Here is an 18,501-nt window from a genome sequence, read left to right as displayed (position 1 = left end):
AAGCATTCCGTTCGTACGGTGGCCTGTGTGGTATTTAGCGGGCGCTGCACGAATGTACAGTAGGGCATGCATTTCTGCCTGGCACACAGTAGGCCTGCTTAACAGTGGGCACGCGAGCCAGGCCTGGGCCTTTCCGCATATCCGCAGGCGGTGTTAGCCTCTGCAGGCGCTCACGTCAGATACGAACCTCAGCCTCTGTCCCGGCCTCTTGCCCCGGAGAGGAACCCAGACCAGCCTCTCGGAGCCGGAATCTGATAGGCTCCAAGAGAGAAGGCTCCAGCGCCGCCCGAGCGGCTCCTCCCGGAGCCAAGAGGAGCCCAGTGTAGCAGAGCGCAGTCCAGCGGCCCCTCCCCGAATCGAGAGGAGCCGAGTGCTGCCGAGCGGAGCCGAGTGAAGCCGAGCGGAGCCGAGTGCAGCCGAGCGGCGCCTCCCCGAGCCGAGCGGAGCCTTTCCTTAGAGGAACCTCGTGAAGCTTCGCCTCCAGAAAGGAATCGAGCTCGGACCGCCGAGTCCTCCCCATTCCCACAATCCTCGGCGTCCACGCCCAGCCGCGGACCGCTCAGCCCCTTCCCACGTCGACGCAATCTCACGCGCGCCTGCGCTGCGCCCTCCAGACCCCGCCCCCGAGCGGCGAGGCCCCGCCCCCGCCGAGCTCAAGCCCTGTCCCTGCGGCGCGCGCGCGCGCGCACACACACATAACACGCGCGCGCGCGCGCGCAGCCGTGCGGCCCCTCCCATTGGCCGCGCCGCCTGCCCGTCGCGGGGCCCGTGCAGCGCTTCAGGTCCTCGGGCGCCGGCGCTCGGTGGCGGCGGCTGCGGGTGGCGGCGGCGGCTGCGCTGCGCGGCGCGGGCGGCGGACGCGCCTCTGGGGCCGGGCCGGGCCTTGGGGGGACCGGGACGAGGCGAGGCCGGGCCGGCGGCGGCCGGGGGACCGCGACGATGACTCTGGAGTCCATGATGGCGTGTTGCCTGAGCGACGAGGTGAAGGAGTCGAAGCGCATCAACGCAGAGATCGAAAAGCAACTGCGGCGGGACAAGCGCGACGCCCGGCGCGAGCTCAAGCTGCTGTTGCTCGGTGAGTCGCGTCCCGGTACCGCGGTACCTCTGTCATGGGGACCGGGTGGGCGACCCGGGCTTCGGGCCCGGCCGGGGTCTCCACGCGCGTAGGGCGCCCGCACCCGCGGGAGCTCCGGTCTTGGGCGAGCAGTGTGTGGTGACAGCTCCCCGCGAACCCCCCAGCCCGCTGCCCGCGGCCGGCCTGGCCACCCCGGGTGTCCCCGGTGCAACTGGTCAGCGCTGCCCCGCAGCGGTCAGCCCTTCCGGGATCGCTGCACCCTAGCTCTGCAGGTGGCTTGGGCCTGTGGTGGCCAGCCTCCGCCGTGCCGTCCCCGGGGCTCAGCCTATGCAACCCTCTGTGGCCAGCCTCTGTTGCCCAGGCCGCAGATTCCTTCGGGGGTCAGCCTCCTGCGTCTGCTATCCGAGGCGGGATTTCTGCATCTGCTGGCCACTTCGGGCCCCCGGGACCCTTGGAGACTTGCTTTCTGTCCCTCCTGAGAATTCTTGCACAAAACTGGCCCCTGGCCCTGCCGCACCAAGGCGGCTCTCTCCTCTCTGCTGTACCCACATAGCCCCGGGTTTGCCCTGTGGGCTGCTCTGCCCCCATGATACCCCTTTGATTTCCAGATTCCCCAGGACAGTTCCCAAAGGGTTGCACCCACTTCTCTTCCTCCAAGGACTATACGCCCAAAAGGTCCTGCTTTGCTCATGGTTGGTTCCTTCCGTGGCTACTCCCCAACCTCCCTCCGTGTTCCATAGATCCTCTGAATTCCTCCACATTGGAGAGTGGGTGGCTTTTCTCCTTTGGGCTTCTGTTGCGCCTGAGCCTGGTAGGTTGACAGCAAGCAGCTTTGCACCCTCCCTGCCCTGGTCCTGCCTCCCTGGCGCCCAGGCTTGTCCTCTCCCCAGGACACCTACCCCAGAGCAGCTCAACTTGTGTCTCCTGCTCCCTGGGGTTTTGACTCCTCAAGACACACCTGTTGCTGGGAGCCAGGGAGCCCAGATCCAGCTGTCCTCTTGTTGTCACTTCAAATAAGAGCCCAGAATGAGGGCAGGGTGGCCCGGGCCCTATGGAGGTTTACAAAACAGAGAGTGGGGAGCTCTGCCTTCCCCTCCCAGCTCCTGGGTGAGCCAAAGACCCGGAATGGGTGTTCAGGGCAAAAGGTGGCCTTGGATGACCTGAGGAAAGGACTGTGTAGAGCCTTTGGTTAAGAGGGGTAGAGGGCAGCGATGCCATCACTGTCCCAAAGAGGGGACAAGTGGGGCGGACACACTGCCTCCTCTTGCTGTGGCCCTTGTGGGTCTCAGGGTGGCAGAGCCTCAGTGACTTCCCCCCACAATTCTGGGATTCCCTCAGAGTTCCAAGCAGCTTTCCAGGAAGGGAAGAGTGAGGAGAGGACAGAGCAGCCCAGAGGGGGCAGCAGAGGCCCCAGGGTAGCCACTGGGGGGCCACAGTGTGGCCCCAACTGACCTCTGCAGAGTCAGCAGCTCTCTGTTGGGACGGTGGATCAGGGGGACATCAGGTGAATGAGCAGAGTAGCGTGTCCTCCCAGCTCTGTGCTGTCCCCGGGACCCTGGCCTCAGAGTCCCCTCACGTTCAGGGGTACTCCCTGGTCTCCGTGCTGCAGCCTGGTAAGCTGGCCAGCAGCTGAAGGGCGTTGCTTTGACCTGCATACAGTGCCGTGCCTCCACCCTGGGCACTGCTGGTCTCAGCTCCCACCTGTTCCCTCGGGGCACCTGTGTCTGCAGTCACACCCATTACACAGAAGGCTCCTGTCCTGTTTTGGAGTGGCTGCTTTAGGGGAGCAGAAGGGGAAGGGGGAGGACAGGAATGAGCGCTGGGCACTGCTCAGGGCCTTGCTGGGAGGGCTTCCCGGAGGAGGTGACCGTGACCTTGGCTCTTTAGCAGTCTTTGCTTTTGGGCGTTGGGGGGGGGGTGTGGGTACTGTGACCAGTGCAGAGAGAGTCTGCCTATGAGCCCTGCCCCACCCCCCTACAGGCAGCTGCGCTCCTGCACCATCCCTCATTTCATAGCAGCTGTATGGAGCGTGGAACCCCTGTTGTCCTACCCCCTGAGGTGGAAGCAAGCCAGGCCTTAGTGTCCTGGAGCCCTGCCCTCTGGAGCAGCAGGGACCCCGTACCCTGAGCCCCCTCCGAGGAGGGTTCTGGCCTCTTTCCCCAGGCTGGAAGCTACTGCCCTTCCAATGGGTCTACACTCCTGGGGAACAGTCTGGGAATGAGTTTCCACCGCCGTGTCCCATCCCATCTTGTCCTGCCAGTCCCCATGTGGCCTGGGGAGATTGTTCAGCCAGGCAGAGACTGACTACGGCTTGTCCTCGGGGTGGGCAATGAACTGCATCCCTAGACATCACTCAGTGTCCCCAGGCGTAGAGCCCCCTCCCCATGTCACGCATGGTGGTGCCTGATGTAAAATAACAACTTGCAAAACTGACTGGGGACCCGAGCAAGTTCTCAGAACTGGAGCCACACAGGAGTGGGCGCACCTCCCCACTGTCCTGTGACACTGGCAGCCCTGGTGGGACTTCCAGCCAGCAAGCTTCTGCTCCCACCCTTGTGGTCCCTGTGGTCCTCAGACTCTGCAGATCTTGGGGCCCTCGACTCCCCGAGCAGCCCCAGGCCGGGGCAGAGCAGAGCTGCACTGGGGAGCCAGCCACCCAGAACTCTCCTTGGAAATCCCTGTCCCCGAGGCCAGGCAGGGCTGGGCCCAGCTTTCTAAATAAAGCAGGCAGTTGGCTCCCAGCTTCCTGTCCCGAGCCGCGGGCTGGGCGGCCAAAGGCCGGGGATCCGGCGGGGGTGGCCCAAGGGCTGGGCTGGCCTCCCGCCCTGGAAAGGAGGCCTCAGCTGGTTCCCTACTCGCTGCTCCTGTCCCCAGACCCTGGTGGCTTCAGGCCACTCACCAGGAGGCCAAGGCCGTGCTGCCCCTCCTCCATGGGGTCCTTGAACTGATTGCCAGCAAGATGTATTCTGTCCCAGCACCACCTGGGCACAGGCCCGGGAGGTTAAGGCAGGAAGAGCAGGAGTTGAGGGTCATCTCAGGCTACATAGGGAGCTCAAGGCCAGCCTGGGCTACATGAGACCCTGACTCCCAAAGGGACAGGTTATATCTCTATGGATTCAGAGTTTCTACCACTACAGTGCTGCCCCCACTTTGTGGTGGTGGCTGGAGTAGTGGTGACCAGCCCAACCCTGTGCCCGCACTTCCCCGAGAGTGTCTGCATGGCCCTGTGCTGTGGCCTGCCGCCTTTGGGAAGCAGGGTCTGCGTCTGTCTCTACAGACGGGCCCATTGCTTCAGCTGGAACCATAATACGAGTCAGCCCCTGTGGCGCTTGTGACTTCGAGGGGTGCCAGTGCTCGGATGCCAGCAGCCTGGGGTGCCAGCAGCCTGGGGATGCGGATGTGTGCCGTAGCTTTGGGAGCTCCCCACCATAGCCCAGGCCGAGGCCAGGGCCGTGTGCGGCAGGGTCCGGGCAGTGGCAAGCATGTGGGCGGGCCAGTGTGTTTGGGTGGGCCTTCACTGTGGCTCAGCATCCCCGCTGTCCCGGTACCTGTGTTTGCAGGTCTGTGCCTCGTCTTTCCGCTGTTTCCTCAGCACCTGCACCACCACCACACACAGGCCTCTCTTGGCTGTTGCTCCCCGTGGGTCACCCCAGACCCTGGAGGGCACTGTGCAGTCTCCACCTGCTGGGGCAGGAGCTCCCCCAGTGTGGCAGTCCCACGTGACCCCAACAGGCTCCTGGGATGGGATCAGGTACCACCATTGCCCCCATGCTCTGTGCCCTCAGCTTAGTGCAGGTCACCCACACGCGTGGGCTGGGTTGTTCTAACGGAGTGCCCTTTGGCCAATGGGATCAGCCTGGGCAGCCCCCAGGAGGCCCTTAGCTCAGGCTGCCCTATGACAGCCAGAGGGGAGTGGGGATATGCTTTGGTTAAGGCCACAAGTAGTTCTTTGGGTATCCGGGCCTCAGTTTCCTCATCTGTCAAATGGGAACAATGTCCTTGCTCCGTGGGAAATACTTGGGTTCAGTGTGAGGCAGTGTGGCACTTAGGGCAGTGTTCTCTGACACACTTGTATGTATTTGGGGACCCAAGTGCACATAAAAGAGTGTCCCCAGAATCTGCGGTGCTCGGGGTGCCAAGCTGCCAGGTATAAGGGTTTTCTGTCTTGTGTTACGCCTGGGCTGGGGTGGTACTGGTGTCCCCAGGCCCCACAGCTTCTGGGTCACCGCAAGGTCTGAGGGTGTCCGTGTGACAGGATGTGGTGACTGTGGGGATCACAGTGATGTTGCCTCATGGCTGTCCTCTGTGCTACACGTGGCCAGCAGCGGGCCCCTGCCATGGCTAGTTGACTGCAGAGCCGGGCCTGCTCTTGACAGTCCTGAGTCCAGGCCTGGCCTGGCAGCGTTGCCGCGGCTGGTGGGGACAAGCCTGTCACAGGTGCCAGTCAGCGCAGCCCTGCGCCGGGGAACTACACATCTGGGAGAGAGTGGGGACGAGGGCTGCTAGGCCAGGGTCTGTGCTCCTTAACTCCACCCTCCTCCCCGGTAACCTTGACCCTCATTGCAGCCCAGCTCTGCCCCTGCCCCAGAGGGCTGCGGTTTGAGCCCACAGAGTGTCCTGCAGGGCCGTGTGCTGGACACAGGTTTATTGGCTTGGCATTGTTTGGATCCAGGAGCCTGATGGCATGAGGTGTTACAGGGAAGGCCTCTGAGGGGCCAGGGACCCAGCCTTGCTGCTCTTCTTTGTGCCTCTCCTGTATAAGGAACAGGATTTTGTTTTCTGCCTTGTAGCCCAGGCTGGCCTCACAGTTACTAGGTAGCTGACAGTGACCTTTAATTTCTGATTCTCCTGATGGCAGAAGTTGGCCACTCACTGAGCATGGTTTATGGGGTGCTGGGGATGGAACTCGGGACCTCACAGTGCCCGACAGGTGCTCTGCCGCTCAGCTGTAGCTGCTGCCCTGGTCTTTCTTGAGCCTGGGCCCCATTATGTAGCTCAAGCTGGTTTCCCACTTCCAACCCATAGCGCAGGTGGGCTGTTCTGTGCATTTCCTTCAGACAGGTAAAGCTCGGAGGCCAAACCTTCAGACTCCCGAGGTGTGGTACCCGCCTTCAATCCCAGCCCTGGAGAGGCAGGGGCAGGCAGATCTGTGACTTCCAGGACAGCCTGGGCTACACAGTGAGATCCTAAAAAAGAAAACTGAGCAAACAAAACCTTCCAACGTGTAGTCAAGACAAACCTTTGTCAGCAAGCATCAGCCGCCGGCAGCGTTTCGGGGCCTGGTACTGGAGCCTGGTCACACCGGGCTTCCCTGTCTCTGTGGAGTTTCATAAAGGCTTTGGAGGCCCCACCTGGGGCAGGGAACACGTCCCCACTACTAGCCACTGGCATGGCCCACGGCCCTCTGAGGCCAGCAGTGCCCACATGTTGAGGCCCCTGAGAGCCTTTGCCACCGGCCCAGAGATAAGATCAGGGCTGGGGCGCAGAGGCTGCCGCTTGTGGCCTGTGACTGTTGGTGCAGGCGTCCGCGTGCAGCTGTGCTTTGCACCGTCCAGGGCACTGTCGGGAGACGGGGACAGGGACCTGGCCTCAGCCACAGCACACAGGCGTGTTCAGGTCTGTCACGTATAGCCATGTGACATCAAGCGGCTCCCAGTGACAGGCCCCGTGGGTGCTGCTGTGGCTTGGATTCCACATCAGCCCTGGGGCCACACTTCCTCACCTCCTCCAGGATTTCTGAGGACCTCCCCAGGGAGGGCATAAACTTGGGTATACAAACAGGTGGCCCTGCCTGTCCAGCATCACCTGTAGATGAGGTTATCCAGGGTCTGAGGGCATTCCTGCCTGGGCTTCCCACCCAAGTCCCCGGCACCAAGAGCCATCTGGCGACCTCTGTGAGGCAGCTCTGACCCCCCATGGCCTTTACTAAGTAAGACACTGAGTCCAGTTGTGAATATCAGGTCAGGGATATAGGTAGCACAGCCAGCGGCTGCGTGCCTTCAACCCCGTTCTCCCCACATGCTTCCCCTCCTCACTCATTTCTTCTTTCATCCACCCACCCACCCATCCACCTATCCATCCACTCAACTACCCATCCACCCACCCATCACCCATCCGTCCACCTGCCTACCCACCATTCACCCACCCATCCACCCATCCACCCACCCATCCATCCACCCATCCACCCACCCATCCATCCACCCATCCATCCCCCATTCACCCCCCTATCCACCCACCTATCCATCCACCCACACATGTACCCACCCACCCATCTACCCACCTACCCATCCATCCATCCACCCACTTACCATCCACGCCCCCACCCTCCACACCCCCATCCATACACCATCCATCCATCCACCCCCCATCCACCCATCCACCCCCCATCCACCCATCCACCCCCCATCCACCCCCACCTCCCCATCCATCCACCCATCCATCCATCCATCCACCCACCCATCCACCCACCCACCCACCCATCCACCCACCCACTTATTCATTCTCCCTCTCCCCACACTTATCCATTCATCCCTTCATTCAGCCATGTATTTATCCACCTGTCTGTCCTGCCGTCCTCCCAGGGTGGAGGCTCAGTCCCCCCATGTCCTGTCTCCCTGTGTGAGGAGCTCTGAGTGGCCTGTTTCAGGTCTGGCTCGGGGCCAGCCTTTCTTGGCGTCTGCTTGGTGCTGGCATAGTACGGCCCCTCCTGATGGTGTGGTGGGCTTTCTGTGTGATCTGGCAGCTCCAGCCCCTGCCCCTCTCCACGGGTCACCTTGAGCTTCAGGTGGATGTGGCCAGGTGGAAGAACCCCTGGAGGAGGAGCCCTCCAACATCAGGCACCCTGGCCCTGCTGCCGAGGACTCCAGGGTCCATGGCTCAGTGTTTCTCCTGGCCTGTCAAGACATGCATGTAAAGTCTGCTGTCTGTGGGCTCGGGGGTGGATAGGGTTGAGCAGTCAGACCTAGGGACACCGATTCCAGCATCCTATCCTGCTGCCAGCCCACGAGTGAACCCTGACCCACCCTAGGCATGCAAGCCACGGTGGGGGGTGCTTTGGGGAAGGAACTCCAGTCCCCAGGCTCCGTAATGTTGCCCCATCCCTGACCATGGACACGGGGTACCATTTTGGGTCCCAGGCATGACTTTCGTCTGATGCATGGGGATCCTGGGCCTGTATCCAGCCCCCAGGTGCTGGTGACAGGACATGACAGGTGGCAAACTTGGCTCCCAGAGACCTGCCCCTGATGAAGCCACATGTGTTGGAGTGGCCCAGCCTGGGTACTGGTCTGAGTTGTTCTCTTGGCCCTGGCACATGCTGTTTGGTTGTAGCCAAGTACCAAAGGGTAGCCTGAATTCAGCCCAAGGCCAACCAGGCCTCGGCTGATGCCCAAGGTGGCCTTCCTTGGTCTGAGCCCATTGTTGCAATGGCCTTTCTCCAACCTCTATCATGTCTCATCACCTTTTGGCAGTTGCTTGCATGTGGCATCCTCAGGCAATGTGTTGGGTTTGAGCTCAGTGGGTCAAAAGGGCACTGGGACCTGCTGGCTGCAGGCGAAAGCACACTGATGAAAAGCTGTGACACCCGTGTGTCTCTGTGAGCCTGGGTCAAGTGAGCATGGAGATTTTAGTAATTTTGTTCACATTTCATTTTACTTTTTCAAACTTTGTATGTGTTGGATTGTGCACGAGTGCAGTTCTTGTGCTGGCCAGAAGAGGGCGACAGATCCCTTGGAGCAGGAATTCTAGCTGCCTGATTTGAGTGCTGGGAACCCAAACCAGGTGCTCTGCAAAAGCAGCCAGCATTACCTCTTGAGCCTTGGGTTTTACTATTTAAAATCTGCAGCTCCAGAAGGGATATAAGCTGAGTGTCTTTCTCAGCCACTCCCCCACTGAACTGAGCCACAGTCTCACTTGAGCCCAAGCTTGCTAATTAGCGAGTTTAGCAGGGTGCTCTGTGTGCCCCAAGCACTGAGGTTACAGGTGGGCACCGTGCCCTCACCTCCCAGGGTCCTTGTGGGCTTGGGCTCCTGACTCAGCCCTCGGCAGACACAGCCAACACTGGACTGCAGAGCAACCCTCAGCCTGCTGTTACTTCTTTCTTTGCTACCCGTCCTTGGAACAAAATGTGGAGAAGCCATTGACAACCACACAGGTGTCTGCCTTGGCCTCTGAACAAACGTTCATGTGTGGACAGGTGTGTAACACACATGTGCAACACACACACATACACAGCCAAAGAACTGATAGCATTCTCTGCTTTTCCTTTTCTTTCTTTAAAGACAAGGTCTCATGTAGCCCTGGCTGGCCTGAATCTCTGTGTAGACCAGGCTGGCCTCAAGAGAGTACTGTTGAGTGCTGACATAACAGCTAGAGTTTGGGGATCTGGGACCCTTTCAGATGTGGCTGAAGCATGTGAGTGGGGATAATGGCTGAGGCGTCCAGAGAGCCGTGACAACTGAAGTGCTTAAGAGCATGGGGTCCTGGGGGAGCCACACGCACAGCAGGCGATTGCACGCGCGTCCCCAGCCTTCCGCCTGAGGCCCAGCAGCCTCTCTGCCGCCTTCCGTGGGTGGGGTGCCAGGCACACGTTCAGTTCAGGAGGTGTGGGTAGGGTCCCGCTGAGAGCAGAGTTGCGGTGACCAAGTGAGCACTCCTGGGCTGACCCCACGCAGGCCTGGCCCATTGGCTGCAGGATAGGGGTCAGTGGGAATTAGCAACTGGCCTCTGGGGACTGTTTGTCACACAGGCTGGTGGCGAGGCCCCAGGTGCCACTGCCATCTAAGCAGCTGCTGGGCCTTCGGCCACGGCACACCTCAGAGATGCAAGGCCAGGGGACACGTGTCGCTCCTGGCCTCCTGTCTGCTGCAGCTGGGGCGTGGGCAGCACCCCAAGGGAGCACCCCGAGTTCTTGGGTAGGCGAGTTTGCGGAAGCTCACCGGTGGCAGGGTGTATGGCGCCCCGCAGGAGGTGGGTGAGGCTTTGGGGCACGCGGCGAGGTGACTGTGCCGGGTGTGGTCCGCAGGCACTGGGGAGAGCGGCAAGAGCACCTTCATCAAGCAGATGCGCATCATCCACGGCGCCGGCTACTCGGAGGAGGACAAGCGCGGCTTCACCAAGCTGGTGTACCAGAACATCTTCACCGCCATGCAGGCCATGGTGCGCGCCATGGAGACCCTCAAGATCCTCTACAAGTATGAGCAGAACAAGGTGAGGGCCGGCCTGTGGGGGGCCTGCTCCCCCAAGGCTCTCTCCTGAGGGCGGGGCTCGGAAGGTGGAGGGTAAGGGGTGGCTGGGTGCCGGGTGCCTGGTGCCTGGGTGTCAGTATCACCTGGCTTCCTGGAGACCCATGCCCACTGCGCCTCTCCAGCTTGTTTGTGTGGTTTTTAGTAGCATTTAAAAATAACGGTATTTATTCTTTGAGAATTTCCTCTGTTTTGATCTTATTATTTCCTCTCCCTCACTTTTTCTGTTCTTTCCCCACTGGGCTGGATTTTTCTTTTCTTTTCTTCTTTCTTTCCTTCTTTCCTTCCTTCCTTCCTTCCTTCCTTCCTTCTTTCTTTCCTTCCTTCCTTCTTTCTTTCCTTCCTTCCTTCCTTCTTTTCTCTTCTCTTCTCTCTCTTCTCTTCTCTTCTCTTCTCTTCCTTCTCTTCTCTTCTCTTCTCTTCTCTTTCTTTCTTTCTTTCCTTCCTTCTCTTCTCTTCTCTTCTCTTCTCTTCTCTTTCCTTCTCTTCTCTTCTCTTCTCTTCTCTTCTCTTCTCTTCTCTTCTCTTCTCTTCCCTTCTCTTTTCTTTTTTTTAATTGATGCAACTCAGGGTCTTGGACCTGTTAGGCCTGAACTCATACTGAGCCAAGCGCCCAACTCTTGTGCTTTAGAAACAGGGCCTTCTTGCTCAGTAGCCCAGGTCGGTCTGGAACCTGCCACCCCTCCACTGCAGTCTCCCCAGTGCCAGGTATTCTCTTCTCTTAAGAACCCTGAGTCAGGGCTGGAGAGACGGCTCAGAGGTTGAGAGCACTGCTTGCTCTTGCAGAGGTCCTGAGTTCAATTCCCAGCAACCACATGGTGGCTCACAAACATCTATAATGAAATCTGGTGCCCTCTGCTGGCATTCAGGTGTACATTATAAAATAAATAAATGTTAAAAAAAAAAAAAGAGCCCTGAGTCAGACAGGCAGGACGGCACACATGTAATCCCAGGACACGGAGGCAGAGGCAGGTGGATCTCTGTGAGTTCAGGGCCAGCCTGTCTACAAAGTAAGTCCAGGACAACCAGGACTACACAGAGAAACCCTGTCTTGAAAAACTAAAAGCTGGGGTGGGGGGAGAGGGTTGGCTGGAGAGATGGCTCAGAGGTTAAGTGCGCTGACTGTTCTTCCAAAGGTCCTGAGTTCAATTCCCAGCAACCATGTGGTCTAGGCTCATAACCATCTATAGTGAGATCTGGCGCCCTCTTCTGGCCTGCAGGCAGAATACTGTATATGTAATAAATCTCAAAAAGAAAGGAGTCAGGGCTGGAGAGATGGCTCAGTGGCTAAGAGCACTGTCTGCTCTTCCAAAGGACCCCTCCAGGGCCCATCGAGGCCCAGGCAGCCTGGGGCGTGTTGGGTGCTGGGTGAGCAGTGTAGAGCCACACGCTGTCAGGCCGGGAGCCATGCCTGCATCTAGTGGCCCAAGACAGGCCACGCTGGGGAGACTGTGATCCAGGTCAGGCCCTCAGGGGTCTGGGGTGTGGAAGGACCGCCTCCCGGTGCCTTTGCGAGGGAGGCAGCTCCGCCCCGTGCGTGCCCTGTGTGGCCGTCCAGGGAACAGTCCAGGAGTGGGCCCCCCGGGGTAGAGTGCTTGCCTTGGGTCCATCCCCAGCAAATCAGTTCATTCGGTACCCACCTGCCATCCCAGTGTGGGGGATGTAGAGCCTGCAGTCAAGGTCATCCTTGCTGCATCCGGAGGTCAGCCTGGGCTACACAAGACCTCACTTCAGACCTCGGCAGAGCACAGAAAGGGAAACGCAGATTGTGCTCACGTCTCCCAGCCCGAGCATCCACCCACACAATGACTGCAGCTGAGTCTGAGCGGTCAGGAAGCACAGGAGGGGGCTGCTGGGGCCCTGCAGCCTCATTGCTTCCCAGAGGCCTCGGCCTTGCGAACCCCAGCCCCAGCTCCCCTCGCCGCCCTGCAGGCTCCCTGCTTGGCCAGGGTCCTCCCAAGGGCTCACACCCTCCCCCCTCCCTCAGGCCAATGCACTCCTGATCCGGGAGGTTGATGTGGAGAAGGTCACGACCTTCGAGCACCAGTATGTGAATGCCATCAAGACACTGTGGAGTGACCCTGGCGTCCAGGAGTGTTACGATCGCAGGCGGGAGTTCCAGCTCTCTGACTCGGCTAAGTAGTGAGTGGGGCTGGCATGCGTGGCTGACCCAGTGGACACAGATAGGGTCAGAGTGGCCATGACCTAGGCCCAAGAGCCTGTCCACAGCCTCCTAACCCACAGAGCTGGCCATCCTTGACAGTCGGCCAGCAGTCTGCTCTCCTGACCACCCACTGAGCATGCCTGCCTCAGGGGCAAGACGCAGGGCTCAGCTGGTCCAGCTGGCCATCCTGCTTGTAGCCTCTGACCATGTGTCCGTGCCGGGCTGGGAGAAGAGCCCAGCCCTGGCCCGGGCTGCCCTCAGGGCTAACCATGCAGGCATCTAGGAGGCAGTCACAGCTCAGGGAGTCCATGGCTGGGAGGCTGTTACACAGTCCCAGCTGACAGGGCTCTGGGGACTCAGCAAGACACCTGTGTCAGTAGTGAGTGTGGCAGGTATCCGGGACTTCCTGTCTGGCCTGCCTGTTCTGAGCCCACACACAGCCACCCTGACCCTGAGTTGAGCCTTATGAGGTGTCCCCTGTGCTGTGGGCACCTCTGCGCTGTGGGCCCCACCCTCCAGCTGTCTGCAGCACTTCGTCTCTTCTGGGGATCATTTCCTATGTCCCTATGTCGGACACTTGTGACCCCAGGCCCATGGAGGCAGTGTGCTTTCAGCTAGGCCCCCAGGCCGGCCAGTACCCAGTGCCAAGTCCCTGTCTGTTTGTGGGTGTGGCTTCTGTGCCATGTCCCAGGTGCCCAAGGTCCCCATTGGGCTCCTGAGCAGACACCTCTGCATTGCAGCTACTTGACGGACGTGGACCGCATCGCCACAGTGGGCTACCTGCCCACCCAACAGGACGTGCTGCGGGTGCGCGTGCCCACAACTGGCATCATCGAGTACCCGTTCGACCTGGAGAACATCATCTTCAGGTGACGGTCCGGGGCTGCAGGTCAGGGGTGAAGGTCAGGGGCTGCAGGAGGAGGTGTTCGGGCTTGGCCGAGGGGGTCGGCAGGGGTCCTGGGGCTTGGAGTGCTGGGCCTTGTGGCCTCCAGCTGGACAACCTCCCAGGGCTCCTCCCTGGGGGCCCCGTGAAGCTGAAGGGCACAGGAGAAGCCTTGGAGATGAGTGGGGCGCATGGACACAGACACACTTTGCTCTGAGTCAGCATTCTCACCCACAGACTCAGAAGGGCCAGGGCAGGAGGAGGTCAGGGTGAGTTGGGTGACAGTTGCCTAGGCACCACCCCCCATCATCCTGTGCTCGGGCCTTTGCTCTTCAGGCATCTGGTGCCATCTCCGACCCCACCCTCCCTCTCTTAACCTGCTTTCCGTAAGGCTCCTGGTGGTAACAGTGTAGACAGAGGACAGACACCTGTGCCCACTTAAAGGCCTTCCCTGGGCAGGGTAGACGGTGCCGATGTGGGCACGTCCATGTCCATCCCTGTCCTCAGGTCCCACTGGTGGCCCCTACAGTGTCGTCCTCCCCAGCACTGACGCAGCCATCTCCCCAGGAGAGACCCTCCCCCAGGCAGGTGTCCCTCCGCCACCGCCAGGGCAGGGCCCACGGTGCACACTCAGGGACCTCGATCTGGACAGGCGGGCAGCCCTCTGGCTTCATGGTCAGTGGGCAGAGGCCATCATGTCCCGCTTGGCCGGACGACGTCCACACAAATGGGGAAGTGGAGTATGCCCCACCTGGGCAGGCACTGTGCCTCTGCGCCACAGAGAGCCGCTTCAGGTGTGCAAGGCCACCCAGGCTCTGGGCAAACCCTGAACCCTCTGGACCTGTGCGTCCACAGGCACATCAGCCTGGTCATCCTGGGCTTGCGGCCACCTTGGCCCTGGGGAATGGGGCCGAGCTGCAGGCAGCAGCCGCAAGCTGAGCGGCCGTGCGGTCTCCCCTAGGATGGTGGATGTTGGCGGGCAGAGGTCAGAGCGCAGGAAGTGGATCCACTGCTTCGAGAACGTGACATCCATCATGTTCTTGGTGGCCCTAAGCGAGTATGACCAGGTCCTGGTGGAGTCGGACAACGAGGTGAGGCTGAGGGTGCACTGGAGGCCGACAGGGGTGGGCACAGGCAGCCTGCTCACCAGTGCATCCTTCTGGTCCCCACAGAACCGCATGGAGGAGAGCAAGGCGTTGTTCCGCACCATCATCACCTACCCCTGGTTCCAGAACTCCTCCGTCATCCTCTTCCTCAACAAGAAGGACCTGCTGGAAGACAAGATTCTGCACTCTCACTTGGTCGACTACTTCCCTGAGTTTGACGGTGAGCCCCACCCCTCGTCCCCACTGTCACCCCCGGGGCCCTGCTGCCTCCGACCACCCCGGGCCCCAGAGAGAGAGGCCACTGACCTGGGCACTCGCCCACTTCCTTGCAGGGCCGCAGCGGGACGCCCAGGCTGCACGTGAGTTTATCCTGAAGATGTTTGTGGACCTGAACCCCGACAGCGACAAGATCATCTACTCACACTTCACCTGCGCCACCGACACGGAGAACATCCGCTTTGTGTTCGCCGCCGTGAAGGACACCATCCTGCAGCTGAACCTCAAGGAGTATAACCTGGTGTGACCTGGCCCAGCCGCCGAAGTCCAGCCGCCTGCACCCGGGGCCTGGGCGCACGGGCTGGGCGCCTCTCCTCCTGCCCACTGCTGTCCCTGGCACCATTCCTCAGGGGCAGGGGTGGCCTCTTTTTGGCCTTGACTCCTTGTGGCTTGAGGGATTTTTTTTTTTTCTAGGAAAAAAAAAAAAAAAAAACCCAAACAAACAAAAAAGAAAAAAACCATGAACGTCAGCGTGCCCTCCCCAGGGACTCCCCACAGCCACGAGGCTCTCAAGGTCAGGGCCGCTCAGCCCGAGCCCATGGTCCTGAGTTCCAGTCCTTATCCTGGGGGAAGGCTGCAGGCTGGGGGACCACGGACTGCCCCTTTTCTAAGTTATTGATATCCCATGTGCCCTCGGGGCCCGCACCCTCCGCTCCCTAGACTCCAAGAAGTGGGGGTGGGCGGCCCCTGTGCCCACCCTGGGAAGTGCCTAATCGTTTTCGTTTTGTTTTTGTTTTTGAAGAAAAGAGATATATTCTGCTCCACTATGGCTTGTCAGGGCAGATGACACACTACAGGGTCTCCTGCTCTGAGTGACCTTCACCCCTGTGTCCCCAAGATCTGCTCTTCATTGGCCTGGCTGGGAGCAGCCCTAGGGAGCCTGAGGGGCAGCTGGAGGGACCGTCCAAGGCCCTGTGGCTCAGTGAGGCCCCTACCCACCCCCCATCGTTGAGAGCGGGGTGCTCAGGGGCTCCTTCCGAATATTCTCAGGTCTGTCCCCAGACACGGGCAGTGGCCTCGCCCCACGCACTGGTCCCCGGCTCCAGTCTTTGCACCGTGCTGGTGCTTCCCAGGCCGGATGCCAGCGTCCAGGAGGTGATGGCCATGGCCAGAGAGGACACAGGCGGCCCCCTGCTGCTCATATACACTACAGTGTCTGTCTGTCAGATTTCTTTACTTTTGCACGTACGTTCTGGGTTTGGATATCCAGCCATGCCTTTGTCCTGCCTGCCACGCTGGACTCCAGGCCCCAGACTGTCCACTCAGACATACGCCAATCTGGGCAGTGGGCTACACTGCCGTCCCAGGCAGAAGGAAACAAGGGACCAGTGGACATGACAGAGCCCTAGGGTGTGGACGGGTGGCCGTGACGGTCCCCCACATTCCTGGCCTCCACCCCATGGGTCCCCCACCCTCCCACCCCGGGCTTCTCTCCTGTCTGCAGCTGAGGCGCAGTCTCACACCACCCCACCCACTGCAGGGCTGCATGGGTGCCAGGCAAGGTCATCCAGGCCACCCGAGCCAAACAGCCACCCTTGGGAGCTCCCGGTCCTCAGAGAATGGGCATCTGTGTCGCACAATAGGAAGAGGACTTGGGACTGTACAGGTGTCCGAGGGCCGGCCACCCCAAGCTGGCAAAGTGTTAGCCTCTTTAGACAGTGTGCCAAGTGTATCAGGCCATGGGGGCCACAGCCAAAGCCCTGGGCCCAGCTCGCCTGAGCGGCGGGCGGCGGGTTCTGTCGGGACCATGCTGGGGCCTTTGGGGGTGTGCCGCAAGGTCAGGATGGGGACTTCAGCCTCCCTCCATCCGGCCTGGCCCTCCCCAGGGGGGACCCTGGTTTCTCTGTGTCTGCCCCAGCGCACTGGGAGTGCCAACCGCCTTCGAGCGCCTGGTCCAGGAGCCTAGGCGTGGCCCTCGGTGGCTGCCAGCGCCTGCCGCGACCCTTGTATATTACACAGTCCTGATTTCAAACTTCAGCCTATTTAAGAGAACACTCAAAACACTGTTTTTAACCCTTGTCCTTTGCAAAGCATGTTCCTTGTGTGAGGGGTGGGGGGGCTCAGGCACCCGTCTCGGTGCCAGGCTCCTGCAGACCCACGAAGGGCGGGCGCCAGGGTGCAAGCAGCAGGTCGGGGCCCTGACCCCCTAACCCAGAGGATCTTGCTGAAGCCACCTTTTCATATCTTTCTCTTGAATTCTGTTTTAAATTGGAATAAATTTTGTTCCTAAACTCAGGCTCCCTTGGGGTTATTGTTATGGGTATAAGAGGGGAGGGGTCAGGCCTCACCTGGTCACCTGACGCCCTGCCTCCCGGGAGACTGAGGCCCAGCCTGTGCTGCTCGCCTGGAGAGAGGGCTCTGCCAGCTCCTCACGGGGAGGAAGGCCAGCCCCACACTTCTTCAAAGAAGCCTTGCTAGGGAGATGCCTGAGGGGGTAGGGTGTCAGCCATCCAAACAGAAGGACCCAAGTTCAATCCTATCCTTTGAGGTGGGCCTGGTGGGGTGCCCCAGGGACCGCTGCGGACAGAGGGATGAGCTGACCCTTAGAGCTTGCTGACCGCCAGTGCGCCTCAGTCCGTGAGCTGCCGGGTTCCAGTGCGGAGCGATGGAGAAAGATATGGGTGGCCTCCGTAGGCACGTGGGGACACACACAAGATGGAAAAGATATCCAGGGGCATGAGCTCTTCCCACAGCTGTGCAGCTGTCCCCGTGTCCACCTCCAAAGCATCCTGTCTGCACCAAAGCTCTGTCCTCGCTCAGCATTAATACCCAGGCCCTGGCACCCCTTTCCTCTCACCCCCTGTCTCTCCTGGGTGTGGGGTCCTGTGGCACCACTGAGCCCGAGACCGGGGCCATCCACTGGCACAGGGGTCACATGCCTTTTTTCTTTTCACAGCTGAGCAATATTCCCTGCCTCCGTGGGGTGGCCCGTGGTGTGTGTCTGCAGCATTGGGTGACTTCTGGCTGGGGTGGCCCGTGGTGTGTGTCTGCAGCATTGGGGTGACTTCTGGCTCTTTGGCCGCTGTGAACCTGGCTAACAGGAATGCAGATGTGCAAATGTGTCCTCAGCCTTTGGCTGTCGGTGCCCTGGAGCCCATCCCCCGAGTAGGCAGGATGGTGACGGTGATTCTGCATTTTACAAACCATCGTCATTTCTCTCGGCTTCTGTGCTGTGGCAGTCCCACCAGCTATGGGAGACAGTTCCGGACTACCCTCATCCGTTCAGATGGCCTCGGGGTCAGCAGTCACAGGGACTGCAGGGCCCACTGCGGGAAGCCCACCGTGCCCCAGCAGCGCAGTTCCCATCATAACACAACTTTTACTGAAAAAAAGAGAAAAGGGAGGGGTATCCTGCATCAGTCATTCAGAAAACTGTTTCTCTTTTTCCTGTGTTAGAGTATCTTAGGTTTTTTTTGTCGTTTTGTTTTGTTTGTTCGTTTTATCAAGACAGAGTTTCTCTGTGTAGCCCTGGCTGTCCTGTTGGAACTCACTCTTAAGACCAGGCTGGCCTCCAACTCAGAGATCCCCTTTGCAGACCAGGCCGGCCTCGAACTCACAGAGCTCTGCCTGCCTCTGCCTCCCCGAGTGCTGGGATCACAGGCGTGCACCAGCGCACCCTGCTCTTAGGTTTTCTGTAGGCGTGATAAACCCCATGACCAACAGCACGTTGATGAGGAGAGGGTTTATTCCCCACACTTCCACTGCGCTGCCTCCCACTGAAGGAAGTCAGGACAGGGACCCACGCAGGGCAGGCG

The 18,501-nt window shown here is 60.1% G+C and overlaps 1 protein-coding gene across 1 annotated transcript; it reads left to right on the top strand.

Annotated features, from left to right (window-relative positions):
* Window positions 1-746: 746 nt before the first annotated feature.
* Gna11 (G protein subunit alpha 11) lies at window positions 747-16,977 on the top strand. The gene is made up of 7 exons (XM_021636884.2): window positions 747-1,075; window positions 10,098-10,282; window positions 12,305-12,459; window positions 13,222-13,350; window positions 14,326-14,455; window positions 14,537-14,690; window positions 14,803-16,977. The coding sequence occupies exons 1-7, from the start codon at window positions 940-942 to the stop codon at window positions 14,991-14,993; spliced, it is 1,080 nt and encodes a 359-aa protein (XP_021492559.1). The 5' UTR covers window positions 747-939; the 3' UTR covers window positions 14,994-16,977.
* The last annotated feature ends 1,524 nt before the right edge of the window (window positions 16,978-18,501 follow it).

This window comes from Meriones unguiculatus, chromosome 17 (assembly GCF_030254825.1).
Source record: "Meriones unguiculatus strain TT.TT164.6M chromosome 17, Bangor_MerUng_6.1, whole genome shotgun sequence".
Lineage (NCBI taxonomy): Eukaryota > Metazoa > Chordata > Mammalia > Rodentia > Muridae > Meriones > Meriones unguiculatus.
The sequence above is the reverse complement of the archived record's forward strand: the minus strand, read 5'-3'. Positions and strand labels throughout refer to the sequence as shown.